This window comes from Ananas comosus, unplaced genomic scaffold (assembly GCF_001540865.1).
Source record: "Ananas comosus cultivar F153 unplaced genomic scaffold, ASM154086v1, whole genome shotgun sequence".
NCBI lineage: Eukaryota > Viridiplantae > Streptophyta > Magnoliopsida > Poales > Bromeliaceae > Ananas > Ananas comosus.
This window is the reverse complement of record NW_017890525.1, coordinates 8,642-23,291: the sequence shown is the minus strand read 5'-3', so window position 1 is coordinate 23,291 and position 14,650 is coordinate 8,642. Positions and strand designations below refer to the sequence as shown.

The following is a 14,650-nucleotide window of genomic DNA, read 5'->3' as shown; positions in this document are numbered from 1 at the left end:
TTTGAGATATGCTCAGCTAATTTATTTTTGAGTTCAAAGAAGATTCAATACCATTTCCTTAAAGAGATAAAAATAGAAGTAACAGCACATGATCGCCCCAGTACAGCGAATACAAAATAGACCTTGAAAGATTAAGAGGAATAGTACAAAAGGTACATACATAGTTTGAATCGAATGTAATTGGCTATTTTACATGGTAGTGAAGCGAGAGCATGTGTGTTTGAACATATCGAGCGCAAAAATAGTACAAATAGAAAACTCTTAACAGCTTGGGCTACCACAGAGTTACCTGTCATTAGCCAGGAATCAAATTTACAAGCTTCCAACAAGAAAACCGACCAAGTATTATCATGACCAACAATGCAAGTGCACTTGAAACAGATCAACAACCATTCAGCAACAAGCCAATAAATGATATACACTCTCCGGCCTTCACTAGAATAGGATGGCAACAAGAATCGCACACATAGAAGCAATCAAAGCTATAGTAAGTCTTTGAGCTGAATGCGGAGCATCGGCAGCGTCGGGCGAGGAAGAAGGGGGGCACGCAAGCCCTTCCTTTCCTCCTTGGCACTCACTAGCAAATAGGCCTGGAGGGTACCTGCCATTTAGGTTGATGTAAGAGAACATTGATGATGCGCAGTCAGTAGTGGCATCATTCAAATAATCTGCATACGGGCATGCGAATTCCAAGAAAGCAGAGCAGCAGAGGGAAGCAGGGTATTGCGGCCCCTTGCATTTGCTCGTGATGATTGTGTAGTTCAGGAACTCAAAGCTCATAGAGCAACCTGATAGCAAACAAACAAAAATAAATAAATAAATAAATAAATAAATAAATATATATATATATATATATATATATATATATAGTAAGTCTCCTATACTTTCGAAAGTACGGAGACTTTCGTGCTTGTAAGTTGTTTTCGATGATAGGAAATCCGATTCGACGATCGGCTCTGTTAAGTATAATCTATCCTATTGGAACTATTTAAAAACCAAAATTTATAATTTTTTGACATTATTTACCAAGCGATCAAAAGGTCTAAAAAATGACTATTTTAATGGCCGATGTGGCACGTTTTTAAGTTCAACGGCGTAGAAGTATCCAAATTAAATAAAAATATAATAGAAAATTCTACTTAACATCAATAGTAAGACCAATACTTTCAATTTGAAATTTTTGAGTTCTTTATCACTGTTTTTTATGAGATTTTCATTTTCAGCTATTCATTTTGAGGCTACTCGTTTACTAGACAAACGAAATAAAAAAGTTATGAAATTAGATTTCTAGATAGTTCGAACAACGTAGATCATGTCTAACGGAACCGATCGCCGAATTGGATATCCCATTATTGAAAACAACTTACAAGTACAGAGACTCCCGTACTTTCGAAAGCATAGGAGCCTAATGTCACGCCCGGATACAAGCGGAAGCATATCCGGTCGCGTGCACAGACCCGCCGTGTACATCTCAACTCAAGCATACACCAGGCGTCTACAATCAAAATAATAAAAGCATACAATTCTAAATAGGTAATCAGAGCAAGACTTAAAAGTTTAAACTTAGACAATTCAAAACCTTAATACAATAAATAAGAACAAAGTACAATTTACAAAGACTTAAAATACAACTCTGTACTAAACTACATAAACTGATGGAGGTCGTCTAGTACACATCCAAAAAGGCTCTAGCTAGTCGTAGACCCCTCGCCAAGAACCCTAGCCTTTCCTGCTGTGGAAGGCTCTGTAAAAAAAAACAACAACAAAGAGGGCGTGAGAACTATTAAACAATAGTTCCCAGTGAGTAATCCGCCGAGAGTGGCGTAGTACACCACTAGGTCAACTGTGGCATGAGTAGGTAGCAAACAATAAGCGAGTAAATGCAGTTAATGCAATAAGCAAGTAAATGTAACAGGTATAAAAGTAACTACTCATGCTATTGCTCAATAATAAATAAATATCGATAGACTGCAGGTATCAGTTGTTATGATAAATTCTATCATTCATATTGATTGACAATTTAACGAAACATATACCAGACTGCATGTAAAATAATTCATGATTACCGAAATTACAGATAGAATCATGTAATTACCATCTACATTATCAAGAAAGAAACATAATGTCATTATGTTGCTAACCACTCATGAGGTCAACTTCTAAGTTATTTGTCACTTTAGATATCAACTTTCTAATATGTTCATCAATAAGTTCACTTGACCAAAGACATAAAGTAGCTTTACTACTATTGTCCAGCTAAGGGCTAAAGCATTTATCATACCAATTTCCAACAGACTTATGCCAATGTAGTTAAAGCCGCGTGACCTAATGGCCCCGTGGTAGTGTACATCCCCGGCATTCCACTTCGGCGTCACAGCTTCGTTACATGATGCGAACAATGTGCAGGCTATCGGGTGAGTGCATTGGCCTTGGCGGGCAGAAGCGATCCGCAAGCGTACTTGTAGTCAAGTACAATATCACAACAACATATGTCTCTGACATGGATCTCAGCATCCGGAGTGCAGTGCTTAGGGGGGCGCGAACCCGCAATGGGTCGAAGAGCGTAAATGCATGCAGCTGTCATCCATCGCGCAGCAAATATATCCAACATATTTTCATGTCTCAACATGGAATCTAACTCGAACCAACATGTCCGAATATGTAGTGCCAATATAAGTCACTATTCAACACCTGTTGACTATGATTTATCAATGTAGTTTACTTGACAAGTTTAAACTTTAATCTTTACTAGTATCTATCAGCGCTATACTTGGTCAGATCACTCAATCTGTCCTATCCGTTAACATAAGGAAATGGTTTACTATGTCATACTTCAATAGATCTATGGCAATATCCTGTTGTAGTCGATACTAAGACTCTACTGATACATTTCCAAGTATGTATCATATCCGATCTAGTTTTTACTAGAATTATATTCAATTGACTAATTATTCAATGTAGCCATCACAGGGAAATTTAGTATTACTAGACAATATTACTATAACTATGATCCTAATGTGAAGTAGAAATAAGTAGGCATAATTGAAAGCAAGTGAGATAAGTATCGGATTAACTTTCAACCCTGATCTCTATGCATTATTTACGATTTTAGAATGATATGCAACACAATGCCTCAGAGTTTGCCCTGTATACTCGCCTATATAATTACATAGCTCAAGTTCTTAAGAATAATCAATCTCGTTTTGTTCATTCACCAAGTTAACTGTACATTCGTGATTTCCATATATCACTGAATGATATCAAGTGAAATTGGTTATACAAGTATAATATATGATGATAGTATCCGACAGTGGATAATGTAACGAGAACATCATAGTTTCATTACTATTTAATGTTATATATCGATATGATCTATATTAATGAATGTTTCGAGCTTGAACCTATACATATATTCACATGAATATGTACAAACTTCAATCATATGTCAAGAGACATAGAAGAATTCAACATTCGTCGTAAGCGTCGACCAACATAACGCGCCTTTGTCGAGGTATCATGTACCTAAGCGATCGGTATTCCAGTTTCTCGCTGCTCTCCTTGAGTAGAACGCGCTCCAATTTCATCTTAAAAAGACTTAAATGTGTCCTTGAAGTGACCATCACAACTTTGAGACGTCTTAAGTGCCCGCTGCGATATTAACAATTAAGACCCGTATTGAATTCGCTACAAGTCTAATTTCAGCAATTCCTCAATTTATACTAATTGTGGCTTAATTCCCTCGGTTTGAGTGTTCAGCTTTACTACCCTAAAGTTTAGCTCTAAAGTCTTTGATGTAACCAAGATTTATCGAAGGTCGCTCTTCGGGCTCTCGTTGCGAACAAACAAACGACTCAATACTTGATATAAAACGCTTACTATAGTGCATCCTTGTGAATTAGGTTTATCTACTGAAATTCAGCTTACTTTCAGAGTTTTAGCAACGTTAAACCAGTCCTAAGGTCACCAAATAAAACTCAAGTTTACTTACGGAAACTGCTGCGAAGAATCATTCCAACAGTCTCAATTTTACCCAATTCGACTTCAATATAATACCGAATAGCTGGCAGTATAATCATCGACGTAGTTTATCTTTATCAAGCTTTTAAGGAACTTTTCCGCTGAAACGAAAGGCATATAAATCGATCAGCAAATCACCTTTTCTATGCTGTAAATTCTCTTTTAATTCGTAGGGCAAGAGGAATGCAAACGATTCAAAATCCGTTACCTAATTCTGAAACTAAGAAGGATTTAGCCTAATTACTTTCGAAGCCTGAAATTCAGTTCTCTAATAATTACTCACGTAAAAACTCAGTTGACACCAACTCCCAGTTGCCATTATTTAGCTTCCTTCAAGTCTCCAGCGTCAGAAAATCAAGCGGAAGCGAAAATCGACCTGAATCGGCGACTTTCTCGTAGAGAGAGAAAAACCCTAGAGAGAGAAAGAGGGAGAAGGTGGGAGAAGCTTTTTCAGAACTCCAGCATGTTTATCTGAACATCAGGGGTCGAGCAGGGAGCTTGTAGATAAGCTTAGGTAGTGAAATGACCAAATTCTCCCTGCTGCCACGCAGTTGCTGCCACTGCTGCTTGCTGTACCGGTACAGCATTGATGTTGTACCGGTACACAATGCAAAAATTCGAGAGAAAGCCACAGCAATGCACTTTCTTGCTTTTAGCCATCCAATCACTCTCTAACTTAATCAGAAACTTATCCAAACCCTTTAGAATATGTAGGGCAGTTTCATTTACCATTTCCCACCTTCGAACTTCGTAATTGACCAATTTCAGAGCATTGCAATAGGATAATGCACTTGCAATGCACTTTTCCACTTCCAGATATCTGCTTGCTCCAGTAATTTGCTAAAGCCTCTCAACAATCCTACAAAAGTTGTAGAAGAGTTCCAATCACTATTCCAACCCTCAAATTCACAGTTTGCCGAAGTTCAGTGTATTACACCTAACTCTATATATATATATATAGAGCTAGGCTGGTATACTATCGGTAGCACGGAGGCCTCCGTGCTACCAAGTTGTTTTCAATGATGCAGCTTCCAAATCGACGATCGGCTTCTTTAGACTTGATCTACACTATTAAAAGTATTTGGAAACTAAATTTCATAATTTTTCGATATCATTTGGCTAGTGATCAAAAGGTCTCAAAATTGATAATTTTAATGGCAGATTTGATGTGTTTGTGAATTTAATGGTGTAAACCAATCCAAATCTGATGAAATTTTTATAGAAAATTCTTTTCACTATTTAGAGTAAGATCAGTACCTCTGATCTTAAATTCAAGTCTTTTATCATTATTTTTTATGAGATTTTTATTTTCAGCCGTTTATTTTTAGACTACTCGTGTGATAGGTAAATGATACTGAAAAATTATGAAATTTAGTTTCCAAATACTTTTAATAGTGTAGATCAAGTCTAACGGAGCCGATCGTCGATTTGGAAGCTGCATCATTGAAAACAACTTGGTAGCATGGAGGCCTCCGTGCTACCGATAGTATACCAGTCTAGCTCTCTCTCTCTCTCTCTCTCTCTCTCTCTCTCTCTATATATATATATATATATATATAGAGTAAGTCTCCTGTACTTTCGAAAGTACGGAGACCTCCGTGCTTGTAAGTTGTTTTCGATAATAGGATATTCGATTCGACGATCGGCTCCATTAAGTATAATCTACCATATTGGAACTATTTAGAAACCAAATTTTATAATTTTTTGACATCATTTACCAAGCGATCGAAAGGTCTCAAAAATGACTATTTTAACGGCTGATGTGGCACGTTTTTATGTTCAACGGTATAGAAGTATCTAAATTACATAAAAATTTAATAGAAAATTCTACATAACATCAGTAGCAAATCAATATTTCCGATTTAAAATTTGAGTCCTTTATCATTATTTTTTATGAGATTTTTATTTTCAGCCGTTCATTTTGAGGCTATTCGTTCACAAGACAAACAAAGTTAAAAAATTATGAAATTTGGTTTTTAAACAGTTCCAATAGCGTAGATCAAGTTTAACGGAACCGATTGCCAATTTTGACGTCCCATCATCATCGAAAACAACTTACAAATACGTAGGTCTCTATACTTTCGAAAGCATAGGAGTCTAGCTCTATATATATATATATATATATATATATAGAGTGGGCTGGTATGCTTCTGAAGCACGGATCCTTCCATGCTTCCAAGTCGTTTTCGATGTTACGACTTTTGAATCGACGATCGGCTCTGTTAGAGTTGATCTAGAGTATTATTTGAAGTACCTAGAAAATAAATTTTGTGATTTTTCGATATCATTTGCCTAGTGATCGAAGGGGCTCAAAATCAATAATTTTAACGGTCGTAGTGAGCCGTTTGCAAGTTTAATGATATAGAAACATTCAAATCACGTGAAATTTTGATATAAAATTCTTTATACTATATAAAACAAGATCAATAACTTTGATCTAAAATTTTAATGTCATATCATCAGATTTTATAAGATTTTTATTTTCAGCCGTTGATTTTGAGCCACTTCGATCACTAGGCAAATGATATCGAAAAATCACAAAATTTATTTTCTAAGTACTTCAAATACTCTAGATCAAGTCTAGTGGAGCCGATCGTTGATTCGAAAGTCCCAACATCGAAAACGACTTGGAAGCACGGAGTGCTCCGTGCTTCCAGAAGCACACCAGACGCTATATATATATATATATATATATATATAATTAGGCTGGAATCTATTAATAGCACTAATGACTTGGTGCTATGCTATTAAGTTTTCTGCCATTGAATTAAAAGATTTGCGGTTAGAATGATGTGGGCCTCCTAGGGTTGAGTCAATGGTTGGTTGAATAGTATAACCAAATGCTTCGTGCTATCGATAATTTCCTAGCCAGGCTGGAATCTATTAATAGCACCAATGACTTGGTGCTATGCTATCAAGTTTTCTGCCATTGGATTAAAAGATTTGCGGTTAGAATGATGTGGGCCTCCTAGGGATGAGTCGATGGTTGGTTGAATAGTATAACCAAATGCTTCGTGCTATCGATAATTTCCTAGCCGGACTCTCTCTCTCTCTCTCTCTCTCTCTCTCTCTCTCTCTATATATATATATATATATATATANGGTCTTGTGTGCTCTAAGGAGCATGGAGGCCTCCGTGCTCCTGAGCCGTTTTCGATGATGGAGCGTCCGAATTGACGATCGGCTTCGTTAGACTTGATCTAGCGTATTTAAAGTTTCTAGAAAATAATTTTTGTGATTTTTTTATGTCATTTACCTAGTGATCGAAAGAATTCAAAATCCACAAATTTTAATGGTTGACATCTGACGTTTTCAAGTTTAACGGTGAAGAAGTATTCAAATCAAATAAAATTTTGATATAAAATTCTTTATACTATCTATAACAAGATCAATATTTCTGATCGAAAATTTTAGTGTTATATCATCACTTTTTATAGAATTTTTATTTTCAGCCGTAAAAAAATATTGATTTTGAATTCTTTCGATTGCTTGGTAAATGATATGAAAAAATCGCAAAAATTATTTTCTAGAAACCTTAAATACGCTAGATCAAATCTAACGGAGCCGATCGTCGATTCGGACGCTCCATCATCGAAAACGGCTCAGGAGCACGGAGGCCTCCGTGCTCCTGAGAGCACAGCAGCCCTGCTGTAACATACCGAACTTCTAAAGTTATGAAGTTGCGATGTATGTTAGCCTGGAAGAGCTCAAAGTGAGTTCTAAAAGGTGTTAGAAAGGTTTTGGCATCGACCGGCGCGAAGTAAAGTCGAGTCGGAGCCAAAACAGCATTTGGGCAAAGTGTACCGGTACAACCATTGAGTTGTCACCGGTACAGACAAGTGTATCGGTACAAAATAAAAGTGTACTGGTACAAATGCCATGAACCCGAGGAAGCTGCTTTCGGGTTTGGTTATATGCGATCGTGTTACCGGTGACACGAGAAAGTGTACCGGTACACTTTGGGCTGACAGCACAAAATTGGTCTGTTTCAAATATGAGTGTTTTGGGGGTTTATCTGCAATTGTTACACACTATTAAATAACCCAACCCCTCCCTTCACAGCAGCAGCTCTCCCTCTCTCCCTCTCTCGTGTCTCTCTCTCTCTCTCTCAACCGTGAGCAAAGGAAGGAAAGAGAAAGAAGAAAATAAAAGAAAAGAAAAGGAAAAGAGAAGGAAAGGAAGAAGAAGAAGAAGTCAAAGAGAAGGAGAGTCATCTTCATCCTCTTCACCTTGTGCAAGAGAACAAGCTTGATTGAGATAAGCTTTGAACTCTTTAATGGTTCTTGCAAGTATAGTTCTAGGGTTTAGATTTCTACCCTAAGATCTAGAGTTTTGATCTTCTTACAAGTTTTAGAACCATGTGAAGGCCATGAACACTATGAAATCCATGGTTTTCCCTCATGGTGCTCTAATGGTGAAATACTAGGGTTTTTGTTTGAAGTCCTAAGAATGGTTCGAATGCTTCTAGATGAGCTTCTAGATATTGAATAAGCTCTCTTTTGCTTGTTCTAGAGATCAAAACTAAGGATTTGGATTATGGCATTGTTAGGGCACCAAATTTAGGACTTTTGCCTCTAGGTGTTTTCGAGGTAAATTGACCTCTTGGAAACCTAATTGGGGATCAAATGAACGTGTTCGAATGCTCGGTCGACAATCCGACGAGTGTACGCGAAGTTATTGACGAAACGGTCGATTTTGGTACAGATAGCCGCAGCACGCGGAATAGACGTCCAAAAATTACGAAAATGGATCTGGAGCATCTTGGCATCAAGATAAGTATCGAGCAAATTCCGGATTTCGGATTCGTGGCCATTAGGGTGGTCGCGCGAGAGTTCGGGCCAAACCGGGTCACGGGTGCCACGAGAGGCCGATTGCACGTGACGACAAGCAATCGGAAAGCGATAACAGGTGAGTTGTGTTTATCGAAGCGACTAGGTCGCCTGTATGTCTAAGAATGAGTGTTTATCATTGATGCATATTATGGTAACTAATGGTAGAATGTATAAATGCATGAAATGAATACTATGTGGGCTACCAAATAGTGCATGATAACATACTGTGAATGATGCTAGTGGAAAGCATAAGGTAAATGACGTACCCATGTTGACATTATAGGAACATGCTAGACGAAATGCATATTTGTATAAAATAAGAATGCTCAAAGAATGCATGATGAACATGTTGTAGAAATGTTAGTGAGTACAAGTTAACATATAGGGAACTATGTTAAATGACATGTGCATGTGGACATATATATATATACACATAGATCGAGTGGCATTGAACCTAGTGTCTTGAACATAGGTTGAACAAGTATGGTATGAACCTAGTGTCATGAACCTAGGAAAGATTGAGTGGCATCGAACCTAGTGTTAATAAACATAAGTTGAACAAGTATTGTGAGATATTGAAACTTGATGGTTTGTGGCTAACTTTGGCCAAATGGACCAAAGTGGGCAATTGAACGGTTTGGACAAGTTTCATTCGGTATTCCAACAAGTTTGGAAGAGCAAAAATGAGTTCCGAAGGTGTTGGAATGGTTTTGATATCGATCGGCGCGAAGTAGAGCCAAAGAGAAGTGAAAACAGTATTCTGGAGCTGTTGTACCGGTATAAGGGTGATGGCTGTACCGGTACAACCAACGCAGCTCTCGGTTTGGGGGGCTGCCAGGCCTTATACCGGTACAAGGGGGCCTTGTACCGGTACAAGCCCTGCGCAACTGAGAAACCGAGCTCTCGGGTTGGAGGCTGCTAGACCTTGTACCGGTACAAGGGGGTCTTGTACCGGTACAAGCCCTGCGTAACCGAGAAACTGAGCCTCGAGTTGGGCTGTCTGCCAGGCCTTGTACCGGTACAAAAATTCGTGTACCGGTACAAGGGACCCGAAACTGCAGGTCAAGTTGGAAAATTAGATTTTTGAGGGGGCTTTTGGGATTTTGTTACATTAGAGGGTTATAATACCTCTTTTTCTCAGCCTCCCTCTCACTCTTAGCTTCTCTCTCTCCCTCTCACATTGCTCTCTCTCTTTCTAAACCGAAAAGGGAAGAAGAAGAAGAAAAGAATGAGAGAAAGAAGAAGAAGAAAAGAAGGAAAGGAAGGAGAAAATCAAGGAGAAGAAGAAGAGGCTTCTCTCCCTCCTCTTTCTCAAGCTAGGGCTTACTTTGGAGCAAACCCTAGAGGTAAGCCTCAACCCTAACTTGTGATTTCTAGGGTTTGGGAGGTTTTTGTTGCTTTTAATGGTTCAAATGGAACCTAATGAGTTTAGAGGACATGGATCTTGCTCACAATGAAGCTAGAAACCATGGTTTCCCATGGGTGCTAAACCTAGGGTTGGTTTTTGGGGTTTTTGGGAATATTGGGTTTTGATCTATTTTGATGGGTCGGAAACCTAATTGTTATGCTCCCGAATGCGTAGGCGAAGACGGTTCGTCGATCCGTCGAGCAAGCGCGGAGATATCGCCGTTTTGGGTGCTCTAGGGTTCGTTTTGACCCGAGGTGTTGAAGCGGCGCACGTGGATTTCGACGCCGAGTTTCTTAGCTTTTCGGCACTACCACAAGGTGGGTGGTGACCTTCCCGAAGCCGCGGGGCTACGTTCTATGTCCAAGTTTAATGTTGATCTAATTGCATCTTATCCATGTGCATATAGGGCTAGTAGACGATTGTTGTTGTTTTCATTTGCATGCTAGTAGCTATATGTTTAGTTGATTGATCCATGATCTAGTATGCATGAAAACTACATGATGAAAACCTAGACCCTATATGTGATGGTTAATGTTTATGAGATTAAAGAACTAGTATGATGTAACTAGTGTTGAAAATGAGTCTAAATGACGAGTGGCATCTAGTTTAGAAAACTATGACAAGTGGCATCTAGTTATAGAAAACTATGATGAAGGACATATGGTTATTGATAATTTTGATATGAGAACCTTAGTGTAGTTGAGACACTATGAGATTGGGTACAAGAACACCTTGATTCCATGATGAGATTACCCTTAGAGGGTAGGTTGCTGTTGTTCGTGAGTTGATCGTGCTCACATAGCCTGTCTGCGCTTGGAGGGGTCGCTCCCCGCAAGCTGTGCACTCCGGAGGTTGGTCACTAGAGGGACAGTCAGTGTGCTGTCTGGACGGTCTGTGTGCTGTCCGCAGGCGGTCTCGGGAGTAGTTCAGTGAGACTTTCCCTATGAGACTTACACGTGAGTTATGCTTGTGAACTTCGAGTTCACCATGAGATTGGGTAACTTATTGAGTCACACTCATTACATGTTGTTTATAGTAGCTTCCCTATGGTTGTTTATGATAGCTTACTTGTTGTTGTTGTTCATAGTAGCTTACTACCCAGCTTTATTTATTGTTCATGCATGCATGATATCAGATTGAGGCATAGCTAGATATTCATGATTCTACCTACTTGCTCATGTTCTTTACTTGCTCAGTTATCATACCTGCTTTTTGCCAATTTAGCTTTACATATATATATTGCATATATATCTCTCTATGCCTGCTTCGACCTAGTGGGTAGATCGGTGGAGTCGGCGGCCGAACCCACTGGGAACTATTCGTAGTTCTCACACCCGTTGTTGCAGGTGCTAGTTCGATTACCCCGACCGAGCGAAAGGATCGCGGCAAGGGCTTGGCGCCCTAGCTGTATCAGTTGATAGCTTACTGTCTACTCGCATTAGCTCCACCCTGTCTTTATATTTTGAGGGTAGATGTTGTATAGGGTGAGGTTTTGGAGAGTACTTGATGTATTTACATTTTGGAAAAGATTGAAAAATAATGTATGAAGTTTAATGCAAGTTGTATTTAATGCTTTAAATTTCATGGTTCAAATAGTTAAGTTTCTCTCTTTTGTATACTTGTATGGTTTTACTAGTATTGCTTGCTCTCGATGGTTTTAACACTTTTGTGTTATCGTTGTTTGATTGTGTATGAAATCAAGTTGTATTTCCTCGGGACTTGTTGTACACAATCTCGTTGGTTAGCCTTGGGCGGATAAGGGAGACTCTGTCCGTTCGGCCTCAAGCCGCCGCCCTCGAACCGGACCAAATAGGTACCGTTTTCGGGTCGTGCGGTCGGGGCGTGACAAGTATAATATGTAACCTAGTGTTAATAAATATAGGTTGAACAAGAATGACAATGGACCTAGTGTTAATAAATATAGGTTGGACAAGAGTGAAAATTAACCTAGTGTTAAAGAACATAGGTTGAGATGATAAGTGGCATGAAACCTAGTGTTAAAGAATATAGGTTGAGAGTTGAACCTAGAGTTAAAGTAAACCTAGGTTATGTAGTAAAAGTATTAAGCCTGGAGTCAAGTGGACCTAGGATTGAAAGGACATTGGACCTAGATAGGTCGACTGTAATATACCGAAACTTCGGTAAATAAATATCGAACTTTAGTCAAATTGACCAAAGTGCGAGGTTGGTACACTTCGGAATGGCCGAAGGCGTCAAAAAAAGTAAAAGTGCATTGTAGGGGATCTTCGAGAGCTTAAAAATAAAAAATCTGCATTCTGCAGGTTTTGGGCTCTCGGGGACCGGTCCCTAAAGGAGAGACTGGTCCCCGTACTCGTGAAAAATGAGAAAAGGAAAAATTTGGCTAAGTCCCGAGAAAGCAGCTCTCGGGAACCGGTCCCTGCTGGAGAGACCGGTCCCCGAGAGACCGGTTCCCTTAGGAGAGACCGATTGCCTCACACGTGAGCCCTACTGAGCTGCGGGAGGGCTCTCTAGGACCGGTCCTAGCTGGAGAGACCAGTCCCCGAAAGCGAAAATGGCCCTATCTGGGCAGTTCAACAGAATGAAAGTTGAGGGGCTTATTTGCATTTATGCAACTAGTGGGCTATTATGAGGGGTTATGAGGTATTTTCCTCTCATTCTCTCCCTCTCACACTCCCTCCTCTCTCTTTCTCTCTCTAGAAGACAAGAGGACAAGAAGAGGAAAAAGAAAGAAAGGAAAAGAAGAGAAGAAGGGAAGGAAAGAAAGAGAAGAAGAAGGAGTAGAAGGTGAAGAAGAAGCAAAAAGGGTGAAGCTACTCCCTCATCTTCTTCCCTAGCTTGGAGAATGAAGCTTTTAGAGGTAAGCTTCAACCTCTCTCATGGTAGAACCCAAACTAGGATTTTGATTGAGCTAAGAATGGTTTTAATGGAGTCTCTTGAGTATATTGAGCTTTCTTTTGCTTATCTTTGAGATCAAAACCTAGGGTTTTGATATATGTGAAGCTAGGGCACCCAAATTTGGGGCTTTTGCATTGGAGGGGTTGCGATCAAAATTGATCATGTAGAAACCTAATTGGGGACCAAACGATGCGTTGGTGTGCTCGGATCGTCGAAACGAAAAGCCCATGGGAAGATATGAGCAAAATGGCCTAATTTGGCTTCGTTTTGCCGCAGGTGACGAACGAGGAGTCTAAAAATCCCAAGAAAATCACCGTAGTACCCAAGCAAGCCTACGAGGTGGGTGGTGCTTTTCAAACTTGTTGAAATTCCCTTTATGTCTATCTGTCACTTTCTTGAGCATATGAGCTAATGTTTGTGCATGCATTTTAGGGTAAATGAGATGATATTCATGTGATGTTGCATGTTGTTTCGGTGATGATTATTGCCCGAGAAGTGCGTAAACTCCGAAATCACGAGATTCCCTATGTTAACATCCGGTAGAGCAATCACAATGATTGTGAAGCCACCTGGGAACTCGAGGAACTGATGAGAAAGCGTCACCCCCATCTGTTTGAGAAATAAGGTATGGATTTAAGTTGAGTTGAGAAGTTGAATTAGTTTCGAGGACGAAACCCCTTTTTAGGAGGGGAGGATGTAAGGAAGTGAATTCTCGAAACCCGAGAGTTAGACTTCATTCAGAATCGACTAATTGTCGAGTGGATATGCTTTGGAAAAGCCGAAGTAGTCAAAAATCCAAAAAGTACATTGCGATGGATCCGCGAGAGCAAGCTGTGGAGAAATCTGCACTTGGCAGATTTTGCTCTTGGGGAATGGTCCCTGGTGGGGGGAACCAATTCCCGTAAGCTAGTGACGTGACAGAAAATTCTGCACACAAGATTTGCTCTCGGGGTCAGGTCCCTCGAAAGGGTACCGGTCCCTGAAGGTCCAGTCCCTCAGGCGCGGACCGGTTCCCGTACGCGTAGCCAGCAGGAAAGAAGAAAAATTGGCTAAGTCCTGAGAGTTCTGCTCTGGGGGATCGGTCCCTGGTGGGACGTACCGGTCCTCGTGCGCGTAGAAGTCTGGGCAAAGCCCTCTGCCCCCAAGGAGAGCTCTCGAGGACCGGGTCCCTCTAAGGACAGACCGGTCCCCGAGCGTGAAAACTGCCCAGCCTAGGCATTGTGAGAGAGGCAAAGTTGAGGGGCTCTAATGCAATTGTTACATTAGTTGAAGGGTATATAGGGGAGATTACTCTCTCCCTCTCTCATTCTCACCCCCAAACACATTTCTCTCTTTCTCTAAGCCCTCTCCCTCTCTTGAAGCAAAGAAGAAGGAGAGGAAAGAAAGGAAGGAAAGGAAGGAAAAGAAGAAGGAGAAGAAGGAGAAGCAAGCTAGGTGAAGGGCTTGGGCATCTTCTTCTTCCTCTCCTCACCATCGGAGCTAGCTAAGAGGTAAGCTCTAAACTCCTCTCATTGTA

The 14,650-nt window shown here is 40.1% G+C and overlaps 1 protein-coding gene across 1 annotated transcript; it reads right to left on the bottom strand.

The window, feature by feature from the left end:
- Positions 1-435: 435 nt before the first annotated feature.
- LOC109703792 (GPI-anchored protein LLG1-like) lies at positions 436-4,076 on the bottom strand. Its single transcript, XM_020224507.1, has 2 exons — positions 3,989-4,076; positions 436-788 (listed from the first exon to the last, which is right to left on the bottom strand). Exons 1-2 carry the CDS (start codon positions 4,074-4,076, stop codon positions 436-438), a joined length of 441 nt encoding a protein of 146 aa, XP_020080096.1.
- Between the last annotated feature and the right edge of the window lie 10,574 nt (positions 4,077-14,650).

Bases quoted from the DNA above. Each gene is read 5' to 3' on its own strand.
- LOC109703792 (XM_020224507.1), bottom strand. From the start codon at position 4,076: ATGATTATACTGCCAGCTATTCGGTATTATATTGAAGTCGAATTGGGT. The intron at 789-3,988 runs GTAAGTAAACTT...GTTTGCTATCAG, and splicing joins GATTCTTCGCAGCAGTTTCC to GTTGCTCTATGAGCTTTGAG.